Source organism: Taeniopygia guttata, chromosome Z (genome assembly GCF_048771995.1).
Source record: "Taeniopygia guttata chromosome Z, bTaeGut7.mat, whole genome shotgun sequence".
Taxonomy (NCBI): domain Eukaryota; kingdom Metazoa; phylum Chordata; class Aves; order Passeriformes; family Estrildidae; genus Taeniopygia; species Taeniopygia guttata.
The window spans coordinates 77,213,914-77,234,709 of NC_133063.1; the positions used below are offsets into that span (position 1 = coordinate 77,213,914).

Below are 20,796 nucleotides of genomic sequence, written 5' to 3' on the forward strand. Positions count from 1 at the left end.
TTTAAAGTACATTTCTGAATACACAAGGCTTTCTGTCTCACCTCTCACAGAACTCACCAATCTGCAATTTCTACCGACAGAATTCTACCTACCACTCTAGAGTTTAAGAATCCAAGATGAATGGTATTGTCATTTTCATGTGTATAAATATTTACAAGTCAGGCTCATAAAAATCAATGAGGCCTAGTCCCTACATTTTTCTGTATTTTCAGAAATCAGTTTACACCTGAGATAATGTGCCTGACACTGGGAAAGTTCTTTTCAGACAAAGACAGCAGACAGATGTGAGCTGCAGGCTGACCACTCCTGCATAGCTGCAATGTTTGACATTCACTGGGCAACGCCTCACTCATCGTGCTGCTCTTCCTTTTGGACTCACTTCGGGGTCACAGCCTCATCTGGATCTGTATCCAGCCCAGAAAAATGCCTGTGGTTTGCTAGAAGCTTCATTTATAGCATGGTTTTCAAGTCAATTACCTTGAATTTCTGCTGACTCCCAGAACTGACAGCGCATTTGTCTTCTGCAGTAGAAACTGGGGAGAGAGGAGAGGACCAGACACAGGTGGGGGGAACACAATCCTGGCTATAATTTAATTTTTTTCCCCTCATGGTTGTATGTGATACATTGTACTAAACTTTGGGATTTGCTGCATTTCAGTGTAACAAAGGAGAAAATTTGCATAGATAGAAACTGCCATACATATCACTCAAATCTGGCTCCAGAAATTATTCAAGATTAATTTTTAAATTGTTTTGTTTTTTACTTAAAGTTTGGCTCAGTATTTAGGGAATTACAAAACATCAAACCTCAAGGAAGAGGTTTGATATTTTGTAATATCAAAATATTACAAAAGGTTAGTTTCCCTAATTTTCTCTTGATTGGTGTCAAAGTTTATGTCATCTGTTCCAGGGGAGGAAATCCCCACTTAGCAGTGGAATGGAGTCCAGCAGGCAATCTTCAGACTGCACTAAACTAGCAGAGGACATAAAATTTATACGGTATCAGGTGTTTATAACGTGCAAAAATACATGTATCCATAGATAAGGAAATAAACCTTTCTTTTCAACAGTTAGGATTGGCATTATTGCTTTCTAGAACAAGAATGTCATCAAACAAGGCTTATCAACAAATAGAATTTTCGTTATTTAAATTTCCAATTTCCATTTACTGAACATGCTGTACACAAAAGCAGCAGAAGAAGAAATGAAATGTACTTCTCCATCTTTGTTTTTGTGGGTGTCACAAAACAGGGTGGGGCTGAACACATAAAATTAAAAAGAAAAAAAAGTAAACACTGATGGTTTGGGGTTTCAGAGGAAGACAAGAGAACAAAAACTTGCAATGAGTTTCTTTGTAAAACACAGGAAGAGGATGAAAGAAATTTTAAAAAACTAGTTTTAAGTAGTTTTAATACTAAGACATCTTTTAAACTACCCTAGATAAAAATCCAGTTACATATGAGATTTTGTACTTTATTTTGTAGATTTTGTGAATGACTCATAAGCTTGCAGTCATATCATTATGCAAGTTATATTAATAAAATATGTATGCTTGGCAAAAATTTCATCCCATCATGCAAGAATTTAGTGCACCTTTTTATTGGGAGGCATTTGACGTCAATTGGTGCCCTTTGGAGATGAGACATGGTGGGGAAAATGAGTCTGTGATTCTACATTCCAATTTTAGACTCCTAATATCTTGAATTACATGGAAATGTATCCATGACTATTAAGAGCACAAAGCCTCTTTTTGAAAACTTGCTCTACATCACACATCATTGCAGTAAAGAACAACCTGTGTGCTCCTGATGTGATCATCTGCTCTTTTTCCAGCCAATAAGCATTGAAAAAGCAATTGATGTTTCTGCTGCCCATCACTACTTGCATCTGTTTCTGATCAGCCCTGTGCAGAACTCCATGGCTAATGCCATGTAAAATCTCAGCAAGCCTCAGTGGATTTGTTCACTTGCAGATGTTCTGAACGAATAAGTAGAAACCGTGACAGAAAACGGATTTTGACACCACACACTTGTATGCTGCTGCAAGCTGCAAGGAAAACTTATTTTTTCCTAGTTAAAGATAATAAGTGTCAGATTGACTTGGATAATTACGACTGTTCTACTCAAACATGCAAATCTTCGCCCAAATGAGTAAGCTGTTGGAGTGGTGTTTAGGCCTTCAGTGTTTAAAAAGCTGACTCAGGCATCCATCAGCTGACTCTCCTTCTGTCAGACAAACAAGAAGCTGCTTCTCCATCTCCAGGTAAATATGTGCTGCCTAGGTATCCTTTCCATATAAACTACATATAGCTAAGAATAAACTTGGGAAGAAATTGCCAATAAACAATGGTTTCTTGAAGCAATGGCAAACTAGAGGAACCTTCTAATAGAAGCAACAATGCCAAGACCTTAGCCCTAAAGCAAGATTTCCTTGCAAGTCTGGATTGAGCCCAACCAGTTTACAAAACACTGCAACAACTGCAGGAACTGGGGCAAGTGTCTGGGCAGCTTCTCTCCTTCCTGCAGCAGCATTTAGACCTCATTTATAAACTGAACATACCAGCAGAGCTGGAATGGGTGATGTGCTTCTGGGTCAGTAGAACCCTGAATATCCAGCATGATGCAGGCTGACATCACCAAAGGTTTCATCTGCTACTGCCCTGTTCCTGTGCAGCTCCACCACTCCAATTACTGTCAGATCCAGTTGTTTGTCATCAGGCACTGAGATGGGTGACGCTTCCTGAGGACTCCCTGGAGCCAGCAGGGAGGGTCTGCTGCCTGCAGCCAGCTGGAGGAATGCAGCACAATCTGTTAGACCTGTCGGAGTGACCCCAGGGAAACCTGCACATGCCAGCCCCGTGCATTTTAAACATGGCCCTTACCTCCACCCCGTCTGGAGCACCTTGGCAAAGTGTCACAGGCTGAAATCAGAAAGTAAAAGCAGGGCTGGCTTTAGGCAGATGGCTGTGAACATTTCTCCCTCTGCAGAAAAAAGTAATTTCCCAATACCTCGAGAAGAGGCCTCACCCATTTTTCTCAGGTCTGACAGCTGAGGGCTTAGGCCCTAATTGGGTTTACAGGCTTCCAACCATGCGGATTAGTCCTATGGTCTCTTCCCCAAGAAGCAGCTGATGAGAACTCCCTAAAGTCTGGGACGCCTTTCCTTCCTTCTGCTTATAGACAGGGCCTCCTGACACAAGGATGTGCTCAGGAGCTGCTGCTGTTACCCCTTCAGAGCAGTGCACCTCATCCAGCAGCTGTTCCACCCATCCAGCCTGAGCCTGGGGCTTCCTGGCACACAACACCCCAAACACTGATTTATTTTACTGCGCACAGCACGGCAAGACGAACTCTTCAAACTGTGCCCATTCCTGCACACAGTACCTATTTTTCCATTTCATAACCTGACCTGCATCAAATCCCCTGGGTGTGAGGGCTAACACCGCACCAACCCACGGGATGTGTGGCCAATTTCCAAACCGACCGTGTCTGTCTGTGTGGTGGGAATGAGTTCACACCAAGGTGATGGCCAAGGCTGGTGCCAGCAGAGAAGCTGAGGTAGAATGGCTTGCAGGGATGCAATGGCTGGGGAAGGAGGCTGTCATAGGAACAGGATGCCCAATTCGGAGGCAAGCTGGCAGAGGAGCCGGCGAGAGGCCGATGGAGGAGCCTGGTGTTGCACCCTCCGCCCGGCTCCATCCCGGGGGAAAGACAAAATCCTTGCCAGCGGCTGCCATGGAGCCACCTTGGATCGGCTGTCGACACCCAAACGCTTTCCCAAAGGGAACGACTTTCGTGAGGAGAAGAACGCCTGTGCGCTGAGGAGGAGGCCCCCAAACAAGGCTGTTTTAAAGAAAAGCCGCTCTCGCTCCAGCTGAGCGCCGTCCTGCCCGCACTCGCGGCCCCCCTGGTTCCCCCGTCCCGGCTCGGCCCCGGCAGGAAGGGGAGGGACCGCCGGCCTCTCCAGCCGCCCGTGGAGCTGCGAGCCGCCGGGCCGCCGCTGCTCCTGCCCGGGATCGGCATGTGGGCGCCCGGGACGGGCAGGCAGCCGCTGCCCGCGGCGGTAAGGCGGGCTCGGGGATGCGGGGAGGGGTGTGAGGAGGGCGGCGATGCCGGCAGGGGTGTGAGGAGGGCGGCGATGCCCCTGGTGCCCCGCGGCCCGGCGGGGGAGCGGCTCCGCGCCGGCACCGCCCTGGGCGCGCCCCGGGCCGGGCCGGGCCGGGCCGGGCAGTGCCGGGCAGCGCGGGCAGGAGCAGCAGCCGCAGCCATGGCTTTCGCCCGCTGGTGGTACGCCATGGTGAGTGCGGGGGACAGCACTCCCGTGGGGAGCCGGGACCACCCTGGGAGCCCCGCGGGGGCTGCTCCCGATGCTCCCGCCGCTCCCCGGCCTTCGGGATGGAGAAGGGGGTGAGGAAAGGGGGTTGTGGTGCGGCTGCCTTTTAAAATAAAATGCCCCAGTGCTTCGGGTCAGGTGGAAGCGCGGTGGGCTCCAGCTGTCTGTCCCGTCCGAGAAAGCGGCGCAGGAAACGGGGTTTTGGTGCTTTTGGCAGTTTTCGTCGTCGCCCGAGTGAGGCGGGCTGGCGGGGGGATGAAACCGCAGCAGAACGCGTGAGACGGGATTTTATGTGGGGATGTTCCTGTCCCGAGAGCGTGCACGTCCTTTGCCTTGTCCTCCCCGAGCTAACCGCAGCTCTCCGTGTGGTTCGGATGGACTTGGGTCCTGCGACTGCTTTAAAAGGCTTTAAAAAACCTTTAAGAAATCTTTATGGCTTCTTACGCGTAGGAGGAAGTGGTTGGCCTCTGTATGGAATGGTGAAAAGAAAAAAAAAAGCCTGCATTCTGTTAAAGTTTTACAGAAAGCGTATGTTGTGAAATGTTGGTTTCAGAGAAAATATCGCTTTTAATGCATTTCCTAAATATGTGATCAGGTAGGTGAAACCTCTTGCAGTTGTAGCTGTACTTTTAAGTTGCTTCATGTAGCTTGGATCTGTGTTTTCGGGTGCCAGTCATTGTGTTATTCAAGTGTGGTGGAGGTGACACAAAATCACAAAGGGGAAAGTTTGAGGATTACTGCATTAAGCTGTGGAATGGATGTAAAAGGCCTGGTTACCTCTGTGTCATTGCATCCAGGTGAAGAAAAGATATCAAGATATGGCTGTGTGTGATGAGGTAAGAAAACTGCTCCCACAGCTCTTTTGGAAACCCCTGGTTGTGATTGTTGGCACTTGTGGGACTGGAGTCCTCTCCCGTGCACAGGGAGGCAGGAGAGGTGGGTGAGAGGCACAGACACAAAGGAGATTAAGGTTTTTACCGGCTGGTGTATTTCAAGCCGGGATTGGATGCAAAAAGAATCTGGGTTTCACCTTTCCATTCCTTACCTGGCTTGATTGTAGCTCCCCTGCTACAATCTTTGCAACTCTTTGCATCTGATAGTTTTCAAGCAGTGTCAAAAGATCTCTGTCTTCCTCCCAGTTCCAGCTGAGAGCGAAAGTCAGATTCCCATCTCCTTAAATATCTGTAATGCTGAGTTGCCTGACTTTGGCTGAGAATCTTGCAAGACTTCACTTCTCACCCAGTTACTGCAAGTCCTCCGAGATGCTGCACAGTGGCCTTAAACCAAAGGCTTGTTCATGCCTTCTGAATCTCCTGAGGTTTAGAAGGAATTTCTTGCAAGCAAAGCCTTTAGTGATGGTTGGATTTTTGTGCATATAGGTGTCTATTCAGTTGTTAGCAATTTTCTTTGTGCTTTTTCACCAGTTACTCTCTAGTTTATGAGTGCTGTTTGAGTCAGAAGTTTAAAGGTGTGTTTTAATAGTGTGGTGACATTTTTGTGCACTTTAAAGCAGGATGAAGATCTCATGTAAACTTTCTTCCTCATGGCATTTATGTATTTTTGTGGACATGTGATTATGGGTAGGATTGTGTGGGTTTTTGGTTTTTTTGGGGTTTTTTGGGGTTTTTTTTGTTTTTTGTTTTTTTTTTTTTTTAGTTAGTAAGGTTGGAAAATATTTTGAGCTGGCTTAAAAGGTACAAGGAATTGTTAGCTCATGAATTAAACTAAAATTATCACTTCAGCTGTATGCCCACTGTTGATGTAAGGAAGCTGGAGCTGCTCTGACCCACTGCCTTGGTTTTGAATCTGTATCTCTGGCACTGGAATTTGAGCAGGAAAAGGAAAGATTGCCCAAAGAAAGTCAGCTTGTCATCATGAGTTGTGAATATGAAGGAACAGTGGATGTACACTGTCCCACAAAATCTGAGCTTGGCCTTCTGACCAAGCAGATTGATTTGCTACCTTTTTTTGTTGGTGTTGTTGTTGATTTTTGTTGTTGTTTGGTTTTTTGTTTATTTTGTTTGGTTGGTTTTTGTTTTGGTTTGAGTTTTTTGGGGTTTTTTTGTTTTGGTGGGTTTTTTTTGTTGTTGTTTGTTTGGGTTTTTGGGTTTTTTTTTTTTTGTTTGTTTTATTGCTTTTTGTATATTTCCTATTTTTAGTGGAGTGTTCAAAGCTTGAAAATTCAGATAAGAAAAGAGTTGTTGAAGGGCATTATTGAAATGGGGTCCCTCATTGTACCTTATTCACCAGCTGTTCTGGGAACCAGCATGGTTTCCCCAGGTACACTGTGAAGCTGTGCTTTCCCAGGTTATCTCCTCAGGACAGCAGACTTTCCTGCAAGGCAGTACTTTCACAGGCTGTTTTATTGTCTGAGGCCAGGGAGTGAGTAGCAGGGCTCTGTGTGTACACAGTGCATTACTCAACTTACTGGGAAAAAAACAAAACAAAACAAAACTACTCTAGTCTGACCATATGTGCTTTGTTCCCTGAGTTGGAATAAACATATTTGTCCTCTGAGTCAGAGAGTCTTTATTATAGATGCTGTTTGACATTGCCTTCTGGAGGGAAGATGTCATGCTTTTGGTGTCTGACTTGAGTTTAGGGATAGCAAAGCTGTGGTCCTTGTCTTGGTCTGTTCTGCTTCCTCTCTGGGCAATGAAGCTGCCCTGGGGTCCCCCAGAGAGTTGTTCTGCTTGAGGCTGAGGGAATCCTGCCAGTCCCCTTCTATATGTCCCTCCTAGTTCTGGGTCTGGATGCTCTTTTGGTGCCATAGTCCTGTCTGCTGTGGATTTCTTTGGTGTGAAGATGAGGAGGTGGACTTAGGGAGGAAGGGTAACACAGATTCAGCCCTGATAAAGGCCTGGTGTGCTTAGTAAGAAGCAAGTATTTAGCTCCTACATTCCCTGACTTGGTTTAGTAAAAGAAAAAAAAAAAAAAAACAACCCTAGAGACCCTACACTTCAGTTAGTGTTACTGCTTTTAGGGCTATATCTGAATTTGAAGTAGAAAACAAATGAAAGCAAGAGAAGACTGAGAAGACTTTAATAGCTGGATTCAGGATAATACTTGACTTTTGGAGTATTTTAAAGCTGGGGGTATCCATGCAAGAATAGAGCCTGATCAACAGAGTTCTCCTTTAACTCCTGAGCCTTATGGCAGTGCTGGCTCTGAAATTCCTGCTCTGTCAGCAACAGGAGACTCGCTGGCACTGCTCTGACTGATAACGTGTGCGATGTGCTTTTATTGTAGCAGTAAAAAGCACAGATAGCTGGGTAAATTGTGTCTCTACTGGAAGTGCTATTATGAAGCAGTGAATCAATTAATCTCTTACCTGAATAGACAACCAAAGGGGTCTTGTTTTTCCTCTAAAGAGGCACATTTGGTATATGACTATAGCATTTCTAAATTTAAAACTCATTGAGTGTCTCACTCATAACCAAATTAGTTTTAAAAACTTGAATTGTTAGAAGTTGTCCAAAACAATTATTGACATTTTTGTTACTATAGTACTTTTTGCAGCCTGCATTTTCTCCTGCTGATGTGCTGGAACTGATTTCTGTTGAACATAGTGCAGTGATACATGGACCATTACTTTCTGCCTATAGCCATGTAAAGAAAAATCTGCAGGAACTCATTACTTGGTGGATTAGCAGGCTCTGCCTCCTGCTGCTCAGTCCCGAAAACAGAAGGGAATAAATGGGTCTTGAATCATCTCCTGTCTTTACTTAACAAAACAAACCAGATGTGAATTCTCCTTCCCAGATGTCTCAGTTGCCGTGGGAAGTTACACTAGCTGAGATACTAGAGAGTAGCTGTATTATGTTGCTTTTTATATTAACTTCTTGCTTTTTGCTCTTAATATTTTTGAGAAGAGATTTTTTGAGGGACCATGTTCAGCACTTTTCAGAGAGGCAGTCTATTACAATGTGCTGGATACAAGTGTGTGTGCTGAGCAAAATGTGTCTTTCTTTACATTGCTGCACATGGGAAGCTACTGGGATTCTACATCAGGTTAAGTGAAAAGAAGAGGAGATAAAAGATGCAGGAAGTTTAGGGATCCTGGAAGAACAGTATTTCCTAACATGCACCTGTGCCTGAAGTGTTGGAGCATTTTTTTTTTTTCTGTATCAGCACCAGAATTACAGCAGTCGTGGTAACAGCTTTCTTTCAGGTGAGGAGGGCTGGGCTTAACAAACATTTCAGTGTGTCTGTGGGGAGTTCAGATGTTGGAGTGGTTTGCACATATCATGTTGGTGTCTCTTAGAGCTGTTCAGTTGCTGCTGAAGCCTGTGATTCTGACATTTCCAAATCAAGCACTGGAGAGTGCTTTGCTGGTGAGGGATGACTGATAAGCTGAATGTATTCCAGAACTTTTCACGAGAACAGTCATGTAACTGCCCTAAGAGTCGTGACCTTATGACTGATTTCTCTTGAAGTTATCCAGCAGGCCATTTAGAAATCCTGTCCATTAGTGAGAAGAAAAACTGTCATATTGCTGGTAGCTGAAGGGAATCACCCTTGTACTAAAAAGTTTGAGAATTTCTGTGTGTGCAAGGTTACACTTAAGGTCTACATAACTACACATCTATTTTCTCTGTTCACAGCATGGTGACAAGAAGGCAAGTGAAGCTTCTTCCAAGGCAGGAGAGAAAAAAGCAGAAGTGGAAGAGGTAAATCCAAGTATTTGAATATATTAAGATGGTCATGAATTTCCTCCTATACTGATTTTGGACTTTTGATAGCAAAGTGGTAGTTTTTGGACAATAAACCAGTGACTCCAGACAGTCATTATTCATCCTGGGAACATTTAGTTTTGTCTTGCGCTGCTGTGCAATGCTGGTACAGTGTGGGGCACATCTGATGGCGCTGGTTTTTGAGTTGCCCAGAAGTACAGGTGAAGGGAGTGCACCTGATGCTTTCCACCTGGTGGTTCATCCACAGCAGAAGCTGTGTGGGAAATAACTTTGCCTAAGCCTGTTTGACTGCACTGCAAATCAGGGTCAGTGAATGCTTTTGTTACAGTCCCCTGAAGTAGATGATTCAAGCAATTGCTTTTCTTTCCTGTCCAGAAAGCAAGGAAAACTTCTCTAGCTTTAGAATGTGTTCCACCTTTTCTCTCCAGACAGCTTGTTTTTTTTTTCATGAATATCACTGTGCATTTATACATTCTTGGTTTAATGCCATATTCTTTGACTGAACATTGTTCTTCTTACTAGAGAAGTGTTGGCATTTTTTGTGGGAAGGGTGGGAGTTGAGGCCTGTAGTCCAGAGTTCTGGGGCTAATGTTTCTGAGAGTATACCTCTTATTGAGAATATACAGCAAAACAAAGACTCTTACTAAAATTTATTGTCTGGATACTTCTGCTTTTTGAGTCCTCAGCATACTGCATGTATGTTTCCTCTTGTGAATTTCTTTATATGTTTTATTTTTTCCATTCACTCTGCAGTGCTTAAAGGAGGAAATAGATCAAAAACCTCTTCCAGAGACCTATTGAGGGTCATACCTACCTCCAAAACGCTCTGATTTGTTAAGCAGTTGAAGAGGCAACTCAAAATCTTTCAACAACTTTCTTAAGAGTCTGCAAAGTTACGTTTTCGTTTCAAAGTCAGAGATAATTCCTTTAGTCTTTGATTTTTGAGGCAGAAATTTCTAATATATCTGACAGAGATATCTGACAGAGAGCTTTGGGCAATGTTGTCTAGAATTTTGAGTTTGTTCACCTGCCTGCTAGAAGAGGTTTCCCATTAAAAAATTACAAGAAAATATTGAGGTCTTTGAAGAGTTTGTAACCATACTGAAAAGGAAACAGTAAAATATAAAAGAAAACAGTAAAAAACAACATTATGGTTGTTGTTTAACCAGAAATAACAGCAAACATCTCTTGTCCCTCAGATTCTTTGGGTATATAGTACTGAGGGAGTGAGAGAAGGAGGGCAGAGTTTTGAAAAGCAAACTTAGGAAGGGCCTGATGCAGGTTTGAGTGGGAGATGCCAGTTAGCCACAGCATCAAGATTAACTATCCATGAATAGTGTTAGGGTGTAGAAGAGGCTTCTTAACCCTTTCTTCTTGGAGACTTAAAAGCAGACTGAAGAAAACACAGCAGGTTTGCTGTCGATAGAAACCTGTTTGGTAAGAAGGGATGGAGCTGTGATACCATGGTGGACAAGGCCATGTTGTCCTTGGAAAGATTGATCTCCATCACTTCATTGCCTCAAGATATCAGCCAAGGAAAGACACTGTTGTATTTGCTTGCATAATTTCAGCAGTGCTGCTCAAGCTGTGAGTCTAGACAGGATGGGGGATCTGCTTGCATAGGCAGGGTCAGCTTTGGGTTGAGACTGACACAATCTGTCAGTCCAGTGATGAGCAGCTGAATGTGTATCTGTGCATGAAGCCTTGTGGAAACAGGCAAAAGCTGTGCTGGAAGTTCCAGATGTGTTAGAATATGTAATTTAAAAAAAAAAAAAAATCATTTCTTTATCCATGTAGGCGTCAATAAAAGTGTATGTGCTATTAGGCATTGCTCCAGGGCTCAAGTCATAGGGATTGGTCTTAAAATCTTGATGTCTTGGTTGTTAGAACCTTACATTTATTGAGTTCACCTTCCAGGGAGAATCAGTCACTTGCTGAAAATCTTGGAAAAAAAAAAAACCACCTGAGAATCTAATTTTAACTTTACTGAAATGTTTTCATTCCTTGTGGGTGTGTGTATGGGGGAATGTAGGAAATGGAAAAATAGAAACTTTCACAGACACTGAAGGATTTGATCTGCAGCCTTAGAAGAAACTTAGATTGATGTAAAAATAAAGTACACAGACATTAAGCAGAAAAACTATAGAATTATGTTTCTATAGTTTTAAGAGTATGCCTTAAGTAAGTAAGTAAGAAACTGTATTGATAAGATGGTGAAGGGTTTTATAGGGTAGTAATGTACAGAGTAAGCTAAGAGTTTAAAAGTTATAATAGAAAGATATGTGTGTAGGTGTGATAGTAGCCCACTGGATAAAAGTATACTCATTGCAGCAGAAGTAAATAAAAGTGATAGGTTAAAAGTGCAAAATAAACTTCGTAGCAACTGCTAGTCCCCATCTGGGCATTTTCTTCAGTTTACATATGTGTGTGCCTTTCTACCAATTTCAGATCACTTCCACTTTTGAGGCCATTGGGGCAGGAGTGCTCTAGAAGCTCTTGGATGCTAAAATATAAATGCTTTCAAAGGCTGATGGCACAAAATCACTGAAGAATGGATGATTTATAAAATACACTGAACTTAAGAAATCCCTGACCCACAGACTGAGCCTGGAAGAGTATTTAGAAGAAATATCAACATAGACCTGAGCTATTTTTACATAACTGGTTTTGTTTTCTTTCCTATCTGCTGCTGACCGCTGCTAGAGACAGGGGAGTGATAAAAGTGAAGCTTATCCAAACTCAGGAAGGCAGGTCTTGCACTGTGACGAGGCACGTGGTCCTGCTGTCCTAATCTTGCACGCCACGTCCAGTCAGTGCTGCCTGTCAGAGGGCTGCCCTTGGGGCACAGTGTGTTCTGCTACACAGCCACACGAAATTCATGAGAATAATGCAGAACAAGTGCTGACATTGTGTGTGGCTCTGCTCTGAAACTCTCCCTGCTCTGAGCAGATCCATGTTAATAACGTGGAGAAAGGCCTGTTCTCTTTTTACTGTCTCAGAAGGAAATACCAAGGAGAGATTCTGTATCTGTGCATGGCTGCTGTCTGGATGTGAAAATGTGATACTGGAAAGGAAGATAGAGACATATATTGTAGGAATTGGAAGCCCCAGCTTAGAGTGAGGCCATATTTCACTAGGTGTGGTGTGAAACAGGACCCTCTCTAAAGTGTCCTGGCATTTTGAGTTGTTCTTTACAGGAATGTAGGCAGAACCTGCTTGTTCAGCTCATTGTACTTATCAGGAAATATATTCTTTACTTTGAAAGGATGACAGTGATAATTGGTGCTAAAGCATCTCTATCCTTTTAGAATTGATTCTTTGCTCTGAAATCAGTGTGATTGTGATACTTTTTAATCCTGAAGCTTGTCACTTAGGATTCCTTATCCAGAGAAAGCATTAATGCTGAGTAAAGGCATTATGACTGGTGAAAATCTTGTTGGGGTGCCCACTGCTGGTCTGAGTTGTGGAAGTGCATAGGTAGTTTTTTCCTAGGGTGTTTGTGAAGTTTCTTTTTACTTTGGTACCAAAATACGAATCTGTATCTGCACTGTTTGTTTTCCTTCTCCTTTGTGCCTCACAGGACCTTGGCACTGGTGGAGGGGATTGTGGCCTTAATTCATCTTCAGTAGAGAAGTGGGAAGGTTCTGAGAAGCACAGCAGCTTCTTTATCTGTCTCCCTTTTCTGTTTTGGTGCTTCTTTTGGCTAAAATGTCAAAGGTAGTTGAAAAATAACATTATTTCAGTGAAATTCTGGCACTTGCTGAGAGCTGTTGCAATATAAGTCTCTGCCTTCAGAAGGAGTATAGGGTGGTTGCTGCTCGAGCTGTTCTTGAATGAAAGATTGATGGGGGAGGCTGAAATGCTGCTGATGGTTGTCAAAAATATTTGCAGAACAGACATTGCACATCCTTGCCTCTTGTGTTTTTTTTTCCTCAAGACAAGTGTACTGTAAGCATTCTTACTGCAATCTTACAATGAACATTTGAATGTTGTAGTACAAAATGAACACTAAGTCCACATTTCTGGACACCAGTCTTAACACGCATCTTCCTTTGGAAATCCATTTAGCAGAAGATTGTATCTTTCATCTCCCCCTTATTAAACCTACAGAATTAATATTCCACTCTGAAACAGTGTTCTGTCTTTTTGAAGCCACTGCTAACAATGAAGAGTAGATTATAAGTACCTGTGTGCCACAGCTTTTATTCCTTCACACACAATTCTTTACAGGCCCATAATTCTTTTAATTCATTTCCTAAAGAAGCTGTGCATTGATAATTCATTGTCTCCGTTAATATCGGGTTGGAAAGCAAGGTGTGAGTACAGCTTCAAGGTAGTTCTTCAGTTGTTTGTGTCTGAGAATGTCACAGAAGAAAAAGACTCTTCCAGTTCTTGGAGGGAGAGAAGATGAGAACAGCTCTGATGTATTTGTCAATTAAGGGTATCTGAGGTGGTTTGCATGGAGGGAGCATCCTGGGAAACACCTTAACATCCTTATCTTAATAAGGGTGAAAGAAGGATAAACCTGAATTGAACGACAAACATTGAATGATGTAGCCAGAGATTCTGCTTTTACAAATATATTAAGGGATGCATAAATACCAAAGAAGTTGCTGTTGAAAGATGACTCTTCCAAAACATGTATTAGTCCATGTGCTGTGGACAGTATTCACTGAGTGATGCTCATTTGATATGGTGGCTTCAACTTCCACATGGTTTATCTCCAGGTAGTCTTTCTTTGTTGCAGAGGAGGATTTATTTGTTAATTTTTCTTCTCTATTTTTATTGTTGCTTACCACTAAATAATTATTGGCACTAACACTTTTTTCTATAATTCTGTTTAGTTGGTTAACAGAAGTTCATACTGTGAACAAGGATTTATTTCACTCTGTTAGCTGGTTCTGTTTTTGGAGGGGGGGAGGGTTTCTTTATTTGGTTGTTTTTGTTGTTTTTTAGGGGGACTTTTTTTCCCTTGTTTTTTTGGGGGTGGAGTTGGGAGGTGGGATTTTTTGTTTCTGGTTTTTGGTTTGGGTTTTCTGGGTTTGGGGGATCTTTTTAGTTTTTATTTTGGGGCTTGTTTGATGTTTTTGATTTGGTGGGGTTTTTTTGTTTGTTTTGTTTTTTTGGGTTTTTTTAATTGTTAGTTTGGTTTGGTTTGGTTTTTTGAGGCTTTTTTGTTAGCTCAGATTTGCTGGGAGGTGGGGAAAGCTATCCTTCTGCCTGAAATTTTTGAGTATGTTGGTGTCGTAAGGACTCCCTTCTCTAAAGCATTGCTCTATGGATTTGTGGAATTCTGTGATTCTATGATATTTTCAGAGCATCACAGTTCTGTTAGACATAGTCTTTGGTACCAAAGGTAAATCTTGAACACCATTAACCCTGAGCCAAAGGCTGAGCATGAGATGGCAGTCAAGATCTGTGGTGCTGTGGTGCTGAAGATATGCCCACAATTCTGATTCCTCTTCAGTTTTGCTCTTTTTTTTTTTTTTTTAATGATTCTTTTATGGGACTTCATTTTTTTTTCCCTCTTTGAAAAGGGATGGCCAGCACTTCAGATTTTGAGCTACTTCAACAACTTAATTAAAAGTTGAAAGATATGTGGGTAATGCTCATTACAGAGGCTTCAGTGCACTATGTCAGAGACAAAACCCAAGGTGTTCTGCGTCTCAGTACTGTCTTTGCAAAATTGTAAATGCATCACACCTCCATCACCTGCCTCCAGGATCATTACCACCTCAGCTGGAACATTGCTTCCTTCCTTAGGGAGTTAAAAAATGTTCATTGTAACCAGAGTTGCAGAGTATGTGTCTGCTCCCGTAGGAATGTGCGGTCGGAGGAGAAAATATCAAGACAAACCTGACTGACACGTGATGGAGGGGGGCTGTGGGAGGCTCCTGTGTGTCTCTGGGGTGTGTTTGGGATGTCACTGGGCTTTGCTGCTGCTTTTTTCTTTAACCACATCCCTCAGCCTGGGCAGAGACCCCAGGTTCTGGGCAGGTCTGGACTTCAGTGGCTGTGCACGAAAGTCCTGGGCTGGAACACTCCTAACATCCTTTTAACAGGCAAAAAACAGTGTTAGCCTTGGGTTTTGCAGCATCCTGTGGCCTGTTACTGGATGTCATTTTTTTCCCAGTGTGATCCTGGATGTAAGATGCCTCCTAGTTTCAGTTGGTACCAGATTTGGGCCATATTTTGGTCGTATTAATCTTGTGTACATGGCCCTCTGCCTCATCTCTGGAGGTGACTGCTGAATGTGCATCTTTGCGCTAACTTTTTGTTTTTCAAACAAAACCAGAAGGAGGAAGCAGAATTACCTGAATGGCAGAGATCTCCCAGATTGTTACAATTCTTGTGTCCTGTCCATTGAAAACTGGAACTTTTGAGTTTGCTGGTTGAATCTCTGGGCCTGCTGCAGCCTGCCCTGCTTGTTGAAATGTGAAATCTTTTGTTGCGTTCTGAATCTTGCGCTTCTTAGAAAAAGCATTATTTTGCCCTTAACTTTGTATCTTCACTTCCTTGGCCCCAGATGTTACCTTCTGGTTGGCCACTCACATCCTGTTAAACAGCAAATTGCCCCTGTTGTTTTCGTGATACTTTTTATATAGACACTGTTGCTTTAACTGTTAGTTTAAAATGGAGTCTCTGTGCTACAGGAAATAATGCAAATTTATGTATCCTCCACGAAAGACTGCAGGAGAACTTGGGCTGTTCTGGGTGTGCACATTTCTGGGCCCTGAAATGTGCCTGTGTGGATTAAAGTTACGTAGGAGAGTTCATTTTTTGATGACTCGCCTTGCAAAAATGTTTTAGGAGACATTTTTAAGTGTGCTTTTTCTTTTTTTCAATACTTTGGATTCGGTTGGGCTTTTTTGTTTGCTTGCTTCACAGTTTTACTTGGCTTTTCTTTTCATTCATTGACATTTCTGAGCTTTATTGTGTCTTTTTATTTTCTAGAAGAACCAGGCAAGTGCTAATGTCAGCCAGCCACTCAAAACAGAGATAAGTGGAGCAGCTGCTTCTGCTCAGGTAATGTGTACTTAAAAAAATGAATTTTTTTTACATGTGGAGAGAATGTGGTGTGACTCCATGCCCTGCATTGGGATAGAAAATTATTTGTTTGCCAACATTCAACACCACAGGGGTGCTCTTCATGACTTGCTAGAAATTGTAACCTGTTGAAAGGAAAGGGGAGCACAAATCAGCAGAACCCCAGTGTTGACATCCGTGAGGAAATAAATGGTAACATTCTCCCTTTTCACATGTTCTTTGTTAGTCTCCCAGTCATTTTAAAGAATCTTGACCCTGTTGATGTCAGTGCGTGCCTTCATTTGACTTTTGGGGGGCTGTGTTTCTTTTTTCACCCTGAGGTGTTGGTATTTTTTGGGTTCTGTTTACTTGGTGGATCTTGGTGAGTTTGAAGAGCTGGGAGCTTGTTTTTTCTTTCGTTGCTCCCAGAGCAGTTCAGCTGATAATTCAAGAAACGTTTTTAAGTGAATTGCAAAGGAATGCAGGTGATATTCTCTGAGGGTAGGCAGGGTGCTCAGGTCTTGCAGGGTATTGAAAGAGGGCGCTGAAAATGCTCCTGCTGATGCTGCACCTGGTAGCTGTTGTTAGGTGCATAATTGTCAGAGGTGAGTAAAATGCAGATCACTTAGAAGAGAAGCAGCAGTATGCTTTACTGAGGTGAAGAAATATTTTTGTTGGAATTTAGTGAAGTTTGACAGTAAAGTTTAGCCCAGGGAGAGCTCAGACTGGGCCCATTTTGTGGCAGTACTCAAGAGTGAGGCAGCTGGGTGCTGGTCAGCAGTGGAGACAAGATCAGTGTCTTTGTTTAGTTCTGGTACCGTGTTCTGTACTTGAAATTCTGGGTTTCAGAAGCACCTTTTGACGTACTTCTCAACCCACCTTCACTACCATGTGTGAGCCAGGGGCTTTCCAGCTCCTTGGCTCACCCAAGATGTGGAGCTGGCTGAGAGGGGTCCACAGGTCCACCACAGTGTTCCATGTCTGGAGGGAGCCTATTGTTGGATAGGATCTTAACAGCAGGAAGTGTTTCTGCTTTTGAATGGGATTTTTTACTTTCTTAATCAGTGCTTTTGTAAAATAATACAGTTAAGATATCTGCATGTTTCCTAAGTAATTTATTTTTCCTTTTTACTCAATGATGGAGGAAAGAAATTAATCCTGTTGTCTTTTTTTTTTTTTCAATGTTTCTACCTATTGCTAAATACAGCCCAGCTTTTTTTTTGTTTGTTTGTTTGTTTTTGTTTTTACTACTCCTTGCACTTTGACAAGGTTTACTCCTCCTAATCAACCTGGATGTCACCAGCTGCATAGTCCCACGGATGCTTACATCTAATTTTCTGGCTAACACAGATCTGAGGTTGTTTTTTTTTTTTTTAGTATATGTTCTTTCTCTGATAGGTAGGAAGAACTTCTACGTGTGGAAGGCACAATTCATGCATGCTATTAAGCCTAAGAACTGGAAGGTAGTGTCATGAAAATAATGCAATGGAATTGCCAGGAATTGCTGTATATTAGGTTATGGCGACTTAGAATGTGTATTTTAGCAGTACTCTCCAGTTTCTGTTACATTCCAGCATACTTATTGTAAAGATTATGTACTTCAAAGATACTCACCTCATACTATCTAATATTGACTTTTAATCAAGAACTAATTCAAATTCAGACTTTTAAGTTCCCACTCAGCCATTTCCACCTTTTTTCACTTAGGCTAAATCTTGTGTTAATTGTAACTTTTACTCTCAACAATCCCCTGTGATCCTATAGTGTTATTTAAAATAAGGAAAACTCAGAGATTTTGTAGTTTGATGTGTGCAGTTGTAGTTTGTGCCACCCATACCTTTTTTCAAGCCATTTGTCTGTTTTCTTTTCTACCTTTATTTTTGTCTCTAAAAATATCTAATTAAAACAATAATTTTGCAGGTTTTTTTTTTTTTTTTTTAACTAGGAATTTTACAGGAAGGAAAATATTTCTTAAAAAGCGAAGGCAGCGCTTTCTGCTTTCCTGCAAAACCAGATCAAATCTTTTAGTGCAATCAAAAATACTCCACAGCATTTTGGACAGTTTGGGACTACTGGTTCTTCTATTATTTATTTCCCCCTGATGTAGCTTTAATAATTCTGTTGGTCAGTAGTACTTACTTGTCATTACTTATCCCAGATAAATTTCTAAATCCTTACCAGAGGCAAGGTAGGTGGGATAGTTAAATTGTTCCAGCTCCTGCTTTTTATTTTTTTAAGTTATTCCTACCTTATGGTGAAATGAATTAAACCAAAGAGCCAACAGGGGGTTAGCTTCTGCCACATCAGTAATTTTTCCTCCTGGGTAATTTTTCCTTCATCTAGTAAGTAATAATAACTGATGGCTTGTTTCTTCTGGGGTTTCTGGCTTTCAGATGCAGGAGCTTGTGCGTGGTGAAGGATTGTCGCTGTGTCACGCCCGAGCATGTGGGCAGTCTGCATGTCCAAGGGAGAGCACTCAGCTGCCTGGCTGTGTTTTCATATGTTGTCCCTCAGAAATGCAGTTCTCTGTGGCTTCGTTTTGCCCCTGTGCTCTCTGTTGTGTCACTCCGGAGTTCCTGGAATTGCAGCCAGTGTTACTCACTGCCTCTGCTCCCTGTGCTCTGACAGGGGTGTTAATTGTCTGCCCAAGAAGTGCTGCCTCTCCTGCCTCCTCCTCTGCACTAAGGCCACTCAGGAGGCTCAGTCAGCAGCCTGGACGTGCCCAGCTTCTGTGTGACTCAAATCCAGATGGATAATTTACAGAGGCTTCGCTGAAACAGGTGTTCTGACTCCTTCATTTCTGTGACAAACCTTCCTTTCCTCTTTGATGGGGGAATCCTCTTCAACTGCTGGTTTGTCCCAGGGGGGTTTTCAGTGAGCACCTGGCCAGGCAGGTAAATGGAGTGAAAAGGGAGGTTCAGGTAAGGCTGTCATCATCAGTAATGTTTGCTGGGTTGCCCAAGAGCATTCTCTTCCATGCACACGCTGACTGCCAAGGGGCGCAAACGAGGTCATGGCTGCCCGGATTAGCAGGCAGCAGTGGGGAGGAAAAACTGAACCAACCTCCTCCCTCTCCTGCCAGTGCTGCTGCGTTTCCTTTTACAGCCTTTAATGAAGATTTTGCCAGTTCCACAACCATCAGGAAAGCCAATTTCCACCTCAGTGTTCAATCGTGTCTATTAATAGAAGGCACTAATACTTGAACACAGCTGGATCCAGCCACCCTTCCTGGATCTTTGTGTTCTTATATGGTATTTCTGGTGATAACAGATGGAGTTTTGCTGCTTTTTATGTAGCAGATTTTTTGCATTGCTCCTAATGAGTAACTATTTTCTTTTTCTGACTGGCTGCTATAACTTAGAGAAGTGAGAATCTTTATCTGTATTACTTTCATGGCCTACTGAAGCAGTGCTGGGAGTATTTCATCTGTAGTATTTCATTATTGTTATTAATAATTATAATAATAATAATGATAATTTATTATTATTACAATTATTATTTCTGATTATTCTGAGGAAGCTTCTTGACCTTAACGATTAAAGAAATTTAAGGTTAATTGCTTTTAGCTGGCACCCAAATTAACATGGTTCTAAAGAGAATTCTCTCTGCTTTCTCATGCAACAAATGAGAAAACAAGGAAAAAGAAGAGCAGTTGATAAGTATCTTTGTGTGAAATCCCTAATATTTTTGCAGCAGGCAAATTTATCTAGTTTATCACCAAAACCTACTGTCAGTGGTTGTTTTCTGCTATACACCATATTAACTGTCACCAAATTTTTGTTTTGTGAGCTTTGCAGAAGCACCTTATTGTGAAGGAAGAAATTTTTGAGTAGAAGGCATCTGCAGTCACAGAATTGTTTGGGAATGTCCATAGAAATGCATAGCTTTATTTTTACGTTTCAAATCACATGGTGAAGGTTGGGAAGGCTACCTCTGAAATTTGAGAATTTTCAGAAAAATAACAATTCAGGTTATCTGAGGACTTAATTTCCATGTTGTCTCTGGGATGGGTGTGTGTCATGACAGAGATTCACATTTTTTAGGTGTTCTGCAGCAGGACTGTAGCAAATCCTGGGGCTCTTCCTGGAAGTTACCCTCAGAGCTGTTGGCAGGACCTGAAAATCAGGAAGGCTGTGCCTGTGTGGAGAGCAGTGCTGGCTTTCTTGGTGGCAGGGCCATGCTAAAAATAGACCTAAACATTAAAAATGGGAATCTGCTGGAGTACAAAAGGTGCCTCTTGCATGGAAGAGCTGGCTTTGTGTAAAGATGCAGGATTTGCAACTTGTAGAGCTGTGCTGTGGTCAAAATAGCACAACCCTTTAATAAGAAAAATTCTATACTTCACTCAGAAATTGGATATTTTATTTGTCAGTCTGTAGCTATTTATCCCTTTCTAATTATCTTCCAGGGCTGACTTATTTCTTATTATTCGCTCAAGGTAAAGGGCAATACAGAGGCTATTATGAAAAAGTGGTTGAAGGTTTTGTTAGTGGTAGAGGGTACTTCTTGGAAAAAAACCCAATCTCTCCCATAATACCACAGGTATTGAAAATTTGATTATATGGCGAAAGGAAATTCAAGAGCAGATCACTATTGGTATTTCAAGAAGCACCTGTTAATTTCTAACGTAATACAGATTATTAGGGGTTGTTATGCTTAAAAATAGCTCTAGTCAGTCAAGTTAGTGGCCTAAATAATCTCAATTACTTTCAGTTAGTAACATCCGTGTACTCAGAGTGTCTGA

At 42.3% G+C, this 20,796-nt stretch overlaps 1 protein-coding gene across 7 annotated transcripts in view; it reads left to right on the forward strand.

Moving 5' to 3' along the window:
• The first annotated feature begins 3,904 nt into the window (after positions 1–3,904).
• CAST (calpastatin) overlaps positions 3,905–20,796 on the forward strand; it is a 49,503-nt gene continuing 32,611 nt past the window's right edge. For 5 of the 7 annotated variants that reach the window (XM_030257769.4, XM_002187974.7, XM_041711183.2 and 2 more), the window contains exons 1-3: positions 4,123–4,296; positions 8,937–9,002; positions 15,981–16,052. In XM_030257769.4, coding sequence (XP_030113629.4) covers positions 4,138–4,296; positions 8,937–9,002; positions 15,981–16,052 — 297 coding nt within the window. In that variant the 5' untranslated portion in view covers positions 4,123–4,137. Of the gene's footprint in view, positions 4,063–4,122; positions 4,297–8,936; positions 9,003–15,980; positions 16,053–20,796 lie in introns of those variants that run through there. The other 2 variants (XM_072922788.1, XM_030257777.4) reach the window with 1 other exon arrangement.